Below are 15,084 nucleotides of genomic sequence, written 5' to 3' on the forward strand. Positions count from 1 at the left end.
ACGATTTAGAAGCTCGATGATTGCGCCAGGAAGTAACGAGATTCTCCCGTGAGCCTGACAAGCAGATCGCGTCTTCTCTCGAACGAGGACTACATATTTTCTGATTTAATTAACGTAACGGAACGTACGGGAACGTCCAAGGTCGAAATAAACTGTCTATGTCTTCAATTTCCATGTGTATTTTTTCCACGCTTTCATCATACGGTTTGTTGAAACTACTGGGTATATCTAGGCGCGTAAACATCGATAAACTTAAATCATGAGAAACTCGAATATAGAAGCTACCGTGCATCTATTTCATTGATAATTCTCCTAAATTCTCCCACACCCATCTATCTTGTTTTCTACTCAATTTTTTACGAGTATGTAATATATAGTCTCGAACCAGACTGCATTATTATTCAGAGCTATTAACATTTCTCTTTTATTCAAATGTATTAACTCGCAGACTTCTCTCTGGGATATGCGTACCCTTCGCGTGATATATCGAGACATTGAAATGGGAAACTATTCGTTTCCCATAGTTCGCGCGTAGTGTATAGCTCGCATGAGAAAAAGTTAGCGTAAGCATCCGCGAAAGGCGGAGAAACCGCGCGTGGACGTAATTTTCAAAGCAGAAGCTCGCTCGAAACCGGTACGTGTGGTATATTCGCATTCATGTGTCTTTTCCTATCCCCAGCCTGCCCGCTACGGTACGAAGGAACGCGTCAGTCGCCGTGGGGAATCCAAAACCACACGGTGATAGATACTACTTCCGGCCTTTACATGGTCCTTACGTTCCCCTGAAAACTCGTTTGCGTTGGGCTTCGCGTGCACGACTTACGTCGAACACCTGGATGTGTTACACGCGGCAGCTATCGGATCCACGAGTGGAAGCGAGGCGATAGCCTAACGATCGCGGCTCAGCGATCCGCGTAAACCGCGATCGACTTAATAAAAAATATAATACGAGAGGCCTGTACAAAGTGCTTCGCGTTTACCGCGTTAGATTTTCAGCGCAGATCTTTGAAAACACACTGGCAATATCTATACAAATGTCAATTTAAATTTAAATTTATTATCAGGATTTTAATAATAAACTAATATTCTGCCTAAAGAATTGCAATTGTAAATATATTAAAGTAGAAATAATATTCTAACAATAAGATTAAACAGATTGTCAATGTATGCGATTATTTATCGAGAGAAATACCGAGGGAGGCGAAGGCGTCAAATTTTCGCGTGACGATTGTACCTATATGTTTCTCGCGCGGATTGGAGAAATTTGTGCAAAATTATTTAGGTAATAATCGCGCGGCAAAGGGAGAGAAAGAGCGTGGAGAAAAAGGCAGCTGTGCAACATGATCTCTCCTGTATATATTGTATATACACACGCGTGTTCGAGTCTCGCATGGAGAAGCGCGATCGATAAGCGTAATTTATTCCCCTTTTACGTCCCCGTGTCCCCGATAATTAACTGCTACGCGATGTCCGCAGCTTCGTAGTGAGCTACGGTTTACCGTGGCGTGAGCGGCCGTTGCGACGCCACGGACGCTCACGTTTTTTCGAGAGGGCGGCGCCTTCCGAGTTTGCCGCAACGTCCGCGAGAGCAAGCAAGAGAGCAGGCCCGGTATAATTAATTACACCGTCTCGTGATTAATGATTTTGTCTCGCTCGCCAGCGTACAACGCGTGCAATCTTCGTTATTGGTTTAGCGGCGCTTAATTGCCGGACCAAGATGGCTTAGAACTTAATGGGATATCGATACCCCTTTCCTCGTTAGAAATGTCAGGTACCGTAAGTTTACATGTATAAAAATACAAGATGTACGAGCATATTCGATTGTATACTCTCCATACATTTGAAATCTAAATATTAAGGTATTAGAACTGAATGACGGGATTTTTGAACAGGTACCGCTACATTTTCATCAGACATTTGATTCTAACGGCACCGGCACCTACTAATTATCCGAAAATTTGTTCAACGGTATATCGGCTGACGTAACGCAGCCGGTCTTGAGTTTCGCGTAGACCTCCGCACGTCCGAAGAACACTCTCGTATTCGGATGTGCGCGATAGCATTAATTAATCAAAAGCACACGTATAGCCGCTCGACAAAGTTTGAAATTTTATGAAGCAATTTTATATTTTCGGCCGCTCGTTATCGTCCGCATTTATCGATAATGAACCTTCACGGTCGCCACACGTACACGCTACATAAATTCGACTTTATCGTCCTATCGCTGATAACAGCTATTATTATTGAGCGTTAATGCGTCGCAGATTCTACACAGAAATAACTTTGCATGTAGCCATGATGTACGATACGATTCGCATTTCACGAAATTTATTTCAATCAATTTCGGAGATACTTGAATTATTTAAATTCCCTCCATGAATATTATCCGGAAATTTAGAATAACTGTATAACAACCAGGCGTGTATCGCGGATACGAAGAGGGACGCGAAAGACGATGGAGAGGTAAAGTATTCATACTCTCGTGCGTTCAGGTGGAGTTCTCCATGCACGGGGTTCTAATCGGGGGTGAAAAGCGGTAGATAGGAAACAGAGACGGGAAGTTACACGGAGGGGTGAAAATGCATGACGGAGAGATACCGAGCCAGGTGCATATTTCATGCGAAATCGTCCTCATGACAAAGACTCGCCGCGGGGGTTTTCTCTTTGATGAAAAGTCGCTCCGCTACCGCAAATCGCGGAGTAAATAAAAATAAAGGGGAATGCAGATACCATTTGTAGTTGTACATAAATAATCAACTTGGCGCCAGTGTGAAAATAGCATAAATTAATAATTGTCAACGCATGTAACGTTGCGAATTGAAAAGACCGAGGAAGAGCTTAACCTAAAAAGTGACGAAAAAATTATGCGTATCCATATTTTTACTTAAACATCTTTCTTCTTGATTAACAATATTCGATACCTGTTTACTTTCACAAAGTATCTATTTGCCACCTGCACTAGACTCGATCGTCAAAGTCATTCGACATTCTTAACTCGAGAGTTCGCTCTTTAATCCAACGTTGCGTTACGGGGTTTGAAATATATATTGCCATCGTGGCAGTGCAGGCATATTTTTAACATCGGAATAAGAATGTACCGTTATACAGTCAACGCCGTGGCCGTTCCTTTTCCAAGGTGAGACGCACCATTTACCATTTTCTACACACAAGCTACCCAAATGCAGGATATAAATCTAATTATAGTACCTATAATTGTCAGTTCGCTGCGGGATAATTCCTTAACGCGAAACGAGGCTTTAGTCGCCTTTAATTTATGTAGACTGCCGTTGCTAAGCCGTTTTGTTCCGCGTGTATTATATCTCTATATACACACACATATATCTACATATATACAAATTGGCATTACACAGAAGACTAAAAACAATCGATCTAGACTCATTTTAAATTTATTTACACTTCCTGTCCGATATAAAGTAGAATATAAATGCTCTTTGTGCGATATCGATATTAAAAGATTGCTGGTACACATAATTGTAATTTGATCGTGTATCCGCGATCGAGTATTCGCGATTCGTTTTTAAAGATTTTTCAGATACGATAGGCGACAAAGAAACGATGATCGATACGCATGGTCGAGAGGAACAAGTGGAAGTGAAATCGTGCGGCGGTTAAACCGCAAGTAACGCACGAATTCGCGCGCCGTAGCTTTGCGATGATATCTTCGCTGCGACGCGAGAAGCGGAGTCGGTAATTTTCGATGTATACATCACACGGACGAAGGGGAATCCAGTTTTGCAGGTTTCAGATCCTTCGGTTTCACGTCGCGTGTAACCGTCTCCCATCACACGCGGCCGGAGTCCTATATATATAAATATTGTGCGAGACTGAGGCGACGAATTTAAAGACATTACTTTAAAAAAGTCTGCGTAACACCAGAACTAAAAATCCCAATGCAAGTCGTTCGCGCATACATGTATGGCCTTAAACGTAATTAATCTATTAACGTTCGAATTGGAAAAATAAAGAGAGAAACTTCGCGTGATAAATTATCGTGTGCACATACAAGAAGATAAATATTTTCTCATCTAAATCTGAAATATTGTATTTTTGTTTTTTGCATTTATATAACAGGTCGACAATATAACAGGTCGTCTTTTAGCCTTGCAATCCTTCTTTCTTTTGAGGAAGAAAATTTCCATAAGCCTAAAATATGTCAATACCTTGTTTCTGCAATTCGAAACTCCGGTCTCTCGGGATTTCCATGTAAATATATCTTATTATAGAAGAATGACAGAACTTAAACCCGGGCAATCCGGACGAGCAGTGGCTCGTCATTTATCACTGAATAGGACATTTTTAACGGGCTCTATTTTCTTTTCCTCGAAACGAAGGCTGCGAGACATATTTCACGCCGGCGGCAATCGGCTGCAAAATAAGACGAGCCGAGAAGGAAACCAAGCCCGGCAAAAAGGTCTTCGGAACCAGTTTTGCTGGATACTTTGCAGCGTGTGCGTGTGCCCGAGCTGAAAAATTTTATTTGACGATTGACCAATTAAGCCCCGGAGATCCCTCTTCTCGCGTCGCATCGATCTCTCTCGCCGTGATTTACTTTGACGTGGTAACAGAGATAAGGCGTCGGTCATAAGTGACATGCCATTTGCAACGAGTATCGGTAATGCGCAACAAATAACTGCAGCGCCTTATGCGCAGCCACTTATCTCGCGCCGCGATGCGGGGGCAGCGATAACGGACTGGTCTTTATCTGCCGCGACGAGAGCGCGTTCGATTCAATCCTCTCGCAAGAGCCGGCGCGATATTTGCATAGCTGAATTACAAATCGCTCTTGTCTTACTGGAGCAATCGCATGCGAGGCGAGCGCGCGCAAATGCGCGTAAATGCGCATATAACGCCGATATGGTCGCGGACGTAACAAGCCACGTGAATGAAAGGCGTAAACGAGAGAAAATTAAAAAAAAAAAGATGTCGAAGAGCGTAACACCCGCATATCGCGTGCGGTCGCCTACATACGCGCAAGGCCGCGACGATAAAGACGCACCTATACATCGTGTCCTAGAACTATCCGTTCCTTTCATTCGAGGATTTTTTGTGCGTTAATTTCGAGTTAGTTTCTTCGCGACAAAGATTCCTAAATCTCTTGTACTACATAAAACGGTAATTAAATTTCGGAAACGACGAGAATAGACATTCTAATAGACTTGTGCTCCGCATTCAAAGTTCGTGCATATCTTAACATCAAGTTATAACCATTAACGTTAACGTTTGTGTAATCCCGAAAGCGGAGTTGGAGTGACACGACGAGCCACTCTAGGTTTAAACTGTTGAATCATGTCTCCTATATTTTGATAAAAAATTATATTTATGAACAAAACAAATATTAAAAAAAATTGACTTTCGCGACATTTGTATTACGATAATTGTATTCAGTATGTTAAATTTGATGCAACACCGAAATATGTAATTATAATTAAATTGAAGATATAATTATAATTAATTCATTGATTTAATAAAATTGGTATACCGCGTCATTATTATGTATATCTTCGTTTCATTACATTTTTTATTATTACATTTTTTTTTATTACGTTTTTACAGCCGGCGCTCTTGCGACACTCTGATGTTTTTGAACATTCTGCCTCGAACACAAACGCAATCGAGGAGAATTTAAACGGAGAAAACGATTTCTTTTTCAGTAATCATAGTTTTTTTTCTCTCGTTTTGTCGTCTCGGATCGTCGTCGCCGGTGCTCGATTTCAACAATCTTTAAAAATAAATCGGTCGATTGCGTACCGTGTGCGCTGCGACACTTATTGGTGGAGAAGCCGATGTATCGGTGAGTAAAGGTCATCTACGAAGGCATATGCACGTCTCGCTGCTTTAATATCAACGCCGATACGCGATCCGCGCGCATTCGGTATATCAGGATAATCGCCGCATCTCAAGGCTCTCAGCGCTTATAGATCCAACGATTTTTAATACAGTATCGTCGAACAACATTCTACAATCGCGCCAACTTTTGCACAGATACCGCTGGTATTCTTCTCGCTGACATATTCTGAATACAAATTAATCCGCGAAGTGGCAAAACCATTTTCGCGTTTTTAAGTTTATAGCGTGTTCATAAAAATAATTACAAGCACGTCGGTAATTATCAAAGCGGCGATACTTATCTGAACGATAAGTTAAGCCGTTATAGGCTAATTACAGACGTATTACGATCTATTCTTCTACGATATCGCTTCATCTATGCGTGGCTGGCATAAAAAAGTGATTTCTACGCGTTACTTGTGTGAGGTCATATTCGACCTTCTGAATGCCGCGAGCGGGCGACCTTCGTTTTAGGGTTGCGTCGCGGCGCCCCGCTAGGATGATTTCAGGACGCGCGCGCGCGCTGCGCGTCCCACTTCTCATTATGATACTTAGATTCGACTACTAGAATGGCAAGTGGGTCACGCGTAAAAGTAACTGTTACGGCAGCGACGTTTCGTGTCAGTCGCGACTGACCGCGGCGCGATGCAATACCACCTTAAGCCGGAAAACCGTGTATTTACGTGTATATTTACGTGTTACACGCACGTGTTACATGTGCGCGCGGAACATACGTAAACGGCGGCTCGAAAGGAAAACGTTTACCGAAAATTAAGACAATAACGCGCGAAGAAACTTCCGCCTCGTAAGTCGTCCCTGAAGGCAAAACGTCATCTGTCCTCTACTTTTTTTGACACATAAATTAAAGGATTACGAAACGCACCGACCATCGAGTTACCATTGGAGCATTACTTCGCATTTTGCTCGCTGGGTATTTAAACTAAACGGTCGTTACTTCAACGCTCAGACATTGTGTATCTTTTTTCAGGGATGCTGATTTTTAGCTTTAATCCGATACAATTCCACTCGCCCGGGAATATTATTGCAGGAAAAGAAACAACCGCGCATTCTACATTGTAAAAGTTTTTTTTTGCCACGTATAACGTAACGAGAGTTGACTCACGCCATTGCCTTGCGCACTTGTGCAATCGGTGAAAACAAAGTTTACAAAATCACCCATGATTGGATCGAATGTCTGATCGATCCGACATCGTGACGGAGAAATTTTCGAAACTCAAATAACGGTTTTAAACAGCTTAATTATCGTAAATGATAACCTTATTGAGAGGAGTATCGAAATATTACACTAAATATTGAATAACGCATAAGTTCACATGCTCGTGTTTACTATAGAATAAATGAAAGTATACTGCATGTCCTGTTAAATGCCAGAGTGCTTTCGAAGAAAATCGGAGTATTCGCGGTAGTGCTTTTTCGTACAGCGCGGAAATACCGGGAAAAGAGCGTTTTCCGGGTCTCTGTCAGAGCATATCCGTCTGATTGACGAATTCGCGGAATGCGCTCTTCCGTACTCTCCGAAGATTCCGCGTCGAGATAACGCTGGCAATAACGCCATTCCCGGGTAAAACCTACATATATATATATACATACATATGTATATATAAGCGGGTGCTCTAAGAAACCGAGTGAAAGGCAACAATGTGAAGGCGAGCGTTCGCACGTACATACACACATATACACATAATAGACGATCGAGCACGTGCGCAACTATCGAACGCACACGAATCTGTGAAAAAAAAAAAAAGATCGGCGCTATCGCGAAACCGTGTCTCATATAAATACAGAGACTCTCCGCGTTCATGATAAAATTACACGAGCAGGCAAGTGGCAAGATCCACTATCGAGAGAGAGAGAGAGAGAGAGAGAGAGAGAGAGAGAGAAGGGGAAGGGGGAGGGCGGATACGACAACGTGGCGCGATATATACGTGTCAAAGTCGTATGTTTCTACGTATCGGGGAGGCCCGATCGTCGATTGTCGCACACGTATCGTGCCCGATCGTGCCGAGCATTGCTGCTACACATGAAATCGCATTGTGCATGCACACACAGACACGAACAATACGCAGATGCACATTGCGCTGCGCCTGACCTGCCTGCTGCACGATCCAGACGGGTGTTGTATAGAGAGAAGGCCCGAGCGGAGATCGGTTCTCCCTGAGTGCGTCAGTCGCGACAAGGACGTCCGCTAAACGGCGAATTATACTGGAATAATCGCTCCGCGTTCCTGGCACCCGTGGCCCCAGAACGGAAAATGAAGAAAGATGGAAAAGACGATCGAGACGTCGCGATTGTAGGTTCGGCCAATATCGACCAGATTTTCCTTTATTCGTAAAATGTCTACACGTTTACGCATGTATTACGATTAATCGAGAATCAATACAAGCTTATTGAAAAAATTGCAAATATTTTTCTTTTCCAAGAAAAAACAAATAAATCCAATTCAATCGTTAAGAAATGGGATGTTATAAGAGATTATCAGATATAATAAACAAATACTATATTATTGAAATATTTTACTGTGCTGTTGAAAAATTACAGATATATATTCTACTACCGTGCTCCCCGAGGATTCGCGAAATGACGCTCGTGACGAGTCGTCCTTAAGAAATAAATTTCCAGACAACGAAATCGAATGTGGACCCTAAGGCATTATCTCACCATAGCTACTTGCGCAAAGGTCAACGGTGACGCATTGATCTTCAGGATCTTTAACAGTGGAAGACTGTCAAAGGTCATAATGGAATAGAACGAGAATGTTTGCATCTGAATGGTATGAATGGAGAAGTGAAGAGGAAAATAATGGCTTTTCGCCGATTACCCGGAAAATGTAAATGTATGAATGAATAAGAAAATTATTGGCCCGAAATAATAACGCGAAGAAGAGTGAATAACGCAAGTTGAAAATTCCCAAGAGATTTTAAAATTCCAATTGCAGAATTTATTCTGTATCTCTCTGTACTTCCCCGATATTCTTATATAAATTCAGTAACAGGAATTGTTTTCTACCGATGCAAGTCTCAAGGATTAATTGCCATATCGCAATTCGAGATTAATCACGTAGGTGATATTTATAAGAAGAAATCAACTCGAAGTTGTAGTTCAACGAATCCCAGATAAAGAAAAGTTAAACTGAAACGTTCTATCCTTCGATCCCTGTTTTTCCAATTGATGGAATCTGTTTTCTCGACATTGTTGGAATTGATGACAGAGACATCTTGTCGAATTTGACTTCGTATGATCCATAATGCAGTCAAGCGATATATAACGACGACCACACCCGAGAGCAAGGGGAAGCCGATGAAGGACGAGGAGAGCAGGTCAATTACCTCCAGATCACCGAGAGAGATTTCGTATCGACAATCAGCCGCTGCTGTCGTTAAGGAACGTCAGTGGCATATGGCAGTTACATGGTGCAGCACTCTTTTTAAGTATCGCCCAGCCCGAAGGCCGTTTTTTCGAGCGAGCATAAACAATCCATCGTAATGCGCGCCGACGGTTAAGCTTTTGTAAAAAAGATAAGAAAGTTTACTTCATCAACTGCAATCTTGATTAGTCAAGAGCCTAACTGTGCGCACGATACGATGAATTAATTAGTTTTTCTAGATTCTAGAGATAGAATATTTATATAACTGATATTTTTAAGAAACATTAATGCCATATTATCAATTCAAAAATGTATGTCTAATTAATGTGGTTAAAAGTGTTTTTTTTTCTCTCATAATGTATCTGATCTAATTAAGTTTTGAAGAGTGTTCCCGTTAATATGCTATGACTATAATTTAAGATTTAATTGATACAAATTAAGCTAAATAAAACGATACGTGCGAAATAAGGTATATTTTTTAATGCATATTTTTTTTATATCTTTCTACATGACAAAAGTATCAATATTTGCAGAGTTTAGGAAGGTTTAAGAGACCGATCTGCGGCGGCAACGGCGGCGGCGAGAGAAAATGGTGTATAACCTTGCTCGGACGACCTCGATCGCCTTCACCGAGGAAACCTGCGGTGTGTAGAACCGTGACGACACACGTATATACACACACATACTCGTGATCTTGCGACCGCTCGGCCGGCTGAGAGATCGAGCTCTTGACGTCGGCTGCGTATAGAGTCGCGCTGCCGTCGCGAGATCTTTTTCTTTAACACGAGGTACACCCGATCTCATCATCATGACAATATTGAAATGGACGAATAAAAATTTTATGTAATACGGATATATAATAAGATACATCCATAAAATATAGGAAAAGTAAATTTTTTTCACTTTGCAGTCAAAGCTACGTAACATGAAGCAAAATATCGCTAAATAATTTAGTGATTGTTAGTCGTGTTGGTGAATTAAGAGGAAAACGCCGACGTGTGTCGACGAAGCATTCGTACACCTCTCACTCTCACTTTTTTTTTCGCCGAAAGAAAATTTCACCGTTCTTCTCCCCTTCGCTCTATAGCTCCCACCTACTCCGACAACACTGTACAGGATTTTAAGTAACCGGCGAAATCCGACGGTCCTTTTACCGCGGTTAATTTCGACCGCAGAAATTTCTGGGACGAATGTACAGATTGATTCATGGAGACCCGACTGCATACGATTAACTCGTCTTTACATCTTGCGATCGTAAGTTTGAAAAAAAACTGTTTGATGGTGTATCATCGTGTGCTAACGTCTCGTTAAACTCGTGTGAGAGAATTCCGACACTGAATCCGACGCGTTATCGGTCGATCACGTGGAAAGATAAGAGGAGATTAGAGATAATAGAACGTTCGCGGATCACGAACAGTTACCGAGATTTTAAAATTTCCACTAAAAAAAAAGAAGAAAAAATTTCTATCTTGCTCGTGGAAAAACGTCTGTCTACCTTCTTTCTTAGAACGTTTGCCAAAACTGTTAACTACATTGCCACCGTGCAAGTAAGCCACCGTGTTTCCTCGAACATCGTGCGCTAACGTCACAGGCACTAAATAGCGATTTAGCTGTTTAGTGCGATAGGAAAAAAAACTGCTTTTACTCACCCCTTCATTTCCTAGGAACTGTATATTAGGTTTCTCGCTGATCTTATGCTGAAACAGAAAAAAAAATCAAGGTTAATTATTTTCTTCATAAATATGTATCAAACTGCGAAGTCAGCAGTTGGAAAGTTAAGAAATTAACGTGTAAGAAGACTGTCGGTTAGATTTTTTTCTCTAACCTTTCGTGTTGCTCGCTGCGCAGCAAAATATATTTAGAAATGCGGAAATTATACTGATACATCGCGAAAGAGAGTATCAAACTTTGTAAACGCGGACGATTTTCAGGTCGATAAGATACGCGGACGAAGATTGAAAAGCGTACGTGGAAAAGAACTTTTGTAGAATTCTGGTCGCGGACGCTTATCGCGCGAAGCGTTACAAGAGTCAATACGAACATGGGATCGATTAGCGTAATTACTCGGTCCGTCGTTACCTACCGCGGGCTGTCTAACTTAAGTCATACGAGGCAACGAGCGACTGGTAATTGGCTAAGCGAGCGCGTGCGATCGTGCCCGCATAAAGGCGAGTGTAAAACGCGGCGTTTTGCGACCGCGTGAAATTGCGGCGCACAATCTCGTAACACCGGCCGCGGCCGGGTTGCATTATATCGCGCCGACGACGGGCGGGCGGTGATTTTGCGTGTAACTTTTACGTACGCGCCTCTGTCTCTTGGCGATAGTCCGGGAAAGGGAAAGTAATCACCGGTAAGAGCCTCGTTCGCGTCTAAACGCGACGAGGACGAGCGCTGCTCCTCTCGCGCAGCCATTGTCGACGGCCAGACACACCGAAAGAAATCGAAAGAACCGATAACTTTCTCGCATTCATTACAGAGATCGATTTTAGATAATTTAGAGTCAATCCTTCTTTCACGAGAGTGCCAATATGCCGATACATCCTGTTTAACGATCATTCCGTTCACATTACCGATCGGAGAGGAGGCGCGCATTTCGCTTTTACATATCCCTCGTACGTCCGCGTCGATCCTCGATTTCTCATTAGACTCGCATTAGACTCGTGTCTATGATTTGCTAATGCTATCGGCGTCCGCGCGGCGATGATGCGCTTACGATATATTTGTATGTACGAGGTTTACGCAGCTTCGAGGCTCATCGTCGACGTTGAAGCTTGTCGGAGTAGACGTACACCTACATATGCGCGCGAGCGCGGCGGGCACGCGAGAAAATTAATCGCGTCGCGGAAGATCGCGTTTACTCGGGCGCGCTGGGTCGGCCGAGATTGACCCCCGGAGTAACGGCGCGCTATGAGAGTGCCGAGCTCGCGGGTGAAAAATGATTTCCTTCTTTCCCGCGGCAATCGCGCAAGGAATATCGCCCTGTGATTTCACGTACTTTCCTTTCCAATCCTTTAAGCGTGTAAAACATAATCTAATAGCAGTGTATAAATCGAACTTTTCCCCGATTTTCCTCGCGAAAGAAAAGTCGCGTAATCTCGGATGCCACGTCACTTGTAACTAATCTCACTTAATGCGAGCGACTGAAAGTGAAATCTTTACCCGAAACAGCAGAAGGTTCGTACATTTACATTCGTACAAAATGGTTTAAATTGCGGAAAAGATCGCGTGTCTAAAATGAACTCTATTAACGTACTTGAATCTTCCTCTCTCACTCTCTTTCTCTTTCTCTCACGTTCTAGATTTATGTATCGGTTGACCGCCGGAGTGATATGCTTTCACTGATTCGACGATAATTCCTCATTGAGGAAGCGACGATGTGTCGCGGTTACATTTTGGTGGCTTCGCGGAAAAAGCGACGGTGGCATTAGACAGCCGAGAGAAGTCCATTACGGTCACGCCGTGGCGAGAATTTTACGACCGACACTCTGTCACGCTTGCATGACAAACGGAGTGTCGTTGCGGATCCCCCTACCCCCCCCCCCCATATGTGTATGCGTGTGTGTATGTGCGAGGCAGGGGGTACCCACGGCGTAATACGGCGGGCAATTATATTTCCACGGTGTGTTACATAAACGCGACGAAATAATCAAGCATCGCCCCGCTCGGTCGCTTTCACTCAATAAAGGGATCCATTACAGTTTTAATTATTCTAATAACCGCCTGTTCGCTGTTATTCGAAAGTGTACATCGAATCGCCATTGTCATTCTGCACATTTCCATTCTATGCGTCGATGCATAGAATGGAATAGTATAGCGAAATTGAAAAAGCAACGCGCAAACGTTTCTCTTAAATGAGTCGTCGGGAAAAATATTTTTAGGACGAGAGGACTGTTCAGCAGGGGTTCGACAAGACATAAAACATCTCAGCGGGAGAGAACCCTTGAAGGACACTCTAGAGTTAACGAGAATCGCCAAAGTATGTGCACTGTCATGTAATGTTAATAGGACAAAGTATTTCCTTCTCAGTATTTTTCTCCCTCGCTTCAAAGTGAAATTTTATCGTCATTGCCGCACTGTCGATGCGGGTCGTTAGCTTCATTGGTCGGAAATGTGAGAGACAGAAAAGGCAAAAAGACAACTGTGGGGAGAGGTTTTAATAGCCACGTTCAAATTTATTTATGAGAACGTTTATGGAAACGCGATAAATGACGAACGTATCGAATCGCTGAGGCAAAAGAATTGCGATCCTGACATTTTAACATCGTCGGAAAAATAAGAAAAACATAAATGTGTAATTAATACAGTTTACATCATTGAAATGTACAGAACATTCAAGTCATAAGTGTAATGAATATAAAATTAAGCGTATCTAGCTTCTTTTTATCGACCAAAGGACGAATGTGGCTGATCAACGTTCTGCTTCGACGACAACGAGGCGTCTCGTGCGCCACGCAAACGACCTCGGGAAGGTTCTTGCCAGCCATTCCTCCCGAACAAGAGAGTCTCCTCGTCGGCAGGTCAATAACTCCTGAGTACAACCCCCGATTCCCCTCGTCTCTTACGCATCGCGTTCTCACCCCCGACGGCGGCAACGGCGGCAGTGGCGGTGGCGGCAGCGACCCTTTATCCCGCTCTCTACCCAGAATTGGATTTCTGAGCCCATCGCGTTAACAATAGCCCGCCATACATCTTAGTCCTATATACGATCTGCGAGTTATCCGCGATTAATTGTTTGTCTCGCGTTAATCTCGCGCGACGATCGATTTCGCTAACTGCCGGCAAATATAGCCGAATTTCGATTACCGATTAATCATAGCTTGACACGATAAAAGCATGTTTGCGGGAATTTCCTCCTTATCATAATCGCGCAGCACGCGCGCGTGTCCCTACCCGACTCGCCGAGCCGCCGCGTTATCAATCGTTTATCGCCATAATTCTTATAATTCACGTTGATTTCGACGGGGACGTTGATTACTCTCTAACAACAAGTTAATCGCGAACCATCACTGGCATGACGTTAACAACTTCATTATGAGAAACGGGGCGATATTCCGGCGCGTGTTGTTCGTTCAAACAGGAAAAACAGACGGCCGGCCGACTCTGTTTAGAAACAACTTTGCCTCACACGCGATCGGACGCACGAATAAAAAAACAAAAGATCTGTGTTGCGCACTGATATGTCATGCGTTCGCGCGGTTGCGCAAGCGCACGTATCTTATATCGCATCTCGATATTCGTAAATGTCTAATGTACGATATTTCGAAGACATGTAAAAATATGCTTTCATCGAAATTGAGAATAGCGAGAGAAACGCTTTTCTAAACCAACATTCGAACGAATTCCGTTCTTACATCCGGTTTTATATATAAATATTGTAATTCCGTGGCAATTATAAATCACGAATAATAAATACTAAAGTGCCAGAAATATAACGCATTAGTGAAAGAGGAGAAGTATTATATGTGCATTTCATAATATGAATAAACATAAACGTAAATTTATTCGTCGTAAATAAAAGCGGTCGGGTTATGGCATTCCCTAATTATTACTGCTCGTATTTATCATCATATACTATATTTTTGTTCATCTCCTGCATACTCAATAAAATTATTATTATTATTATTATAAATAAAACATTTTTTCTCATTTATATGCGTTTTGTAATGATCGCTGCAGAACGCCTTACGAAAGTACGCTTCAATTTCCAGCATTTGGCATCTTTATTCATGCTTTTCTCGACCATTTACTTTGGCAAATAAAGGCGAAAGCGTGTGCTCCACTTTGATTTCTGATTCAATTTTTGGCGGCAGATACCGCGAGTGCGGGCGCGCTGGGGCGCGATATTTTGCAAT

General features: G+C 42.7%; 1 protein-coding gene across 1 annotated transcript in view; it reads right to left on the reverse strand.

The window, feature by feature from the left end:
- Su(tpl) (Suppressor of Triplolethal) overlaps positions 1-15,084 on the reverse strand; it is a 79,625-nt gene that overhangs the window by 45,802 nt on the left and 18,739 nt on the right. Inside the window, exon 2 of the mRNA XM_071787434.1 lies at positions 10,882-10,929. Coding sequence (XP_071643535.1) covers positions 10,882-10,929 — 48 coding nt within the window. The remainder of the gene's footprint in view (positions 1-10,881; positions 10,930-15,084) is intronic.

The sequence above is a fragment of the Temnothorax longispinosus genome, chromosome 9 (assembly GCF_030848805.1).
Source record: "Temnothorax longispinosus isolate EJ_2023e chromosome 9, Tlon_JGU_v1, whole genome shotgun sequence".
NCBI lineage: Eukaryota > Metazoa > Arthropoda > Insecta > Hymenoptera > Formicidae > Temnothorax > Temnothorax longispinosus.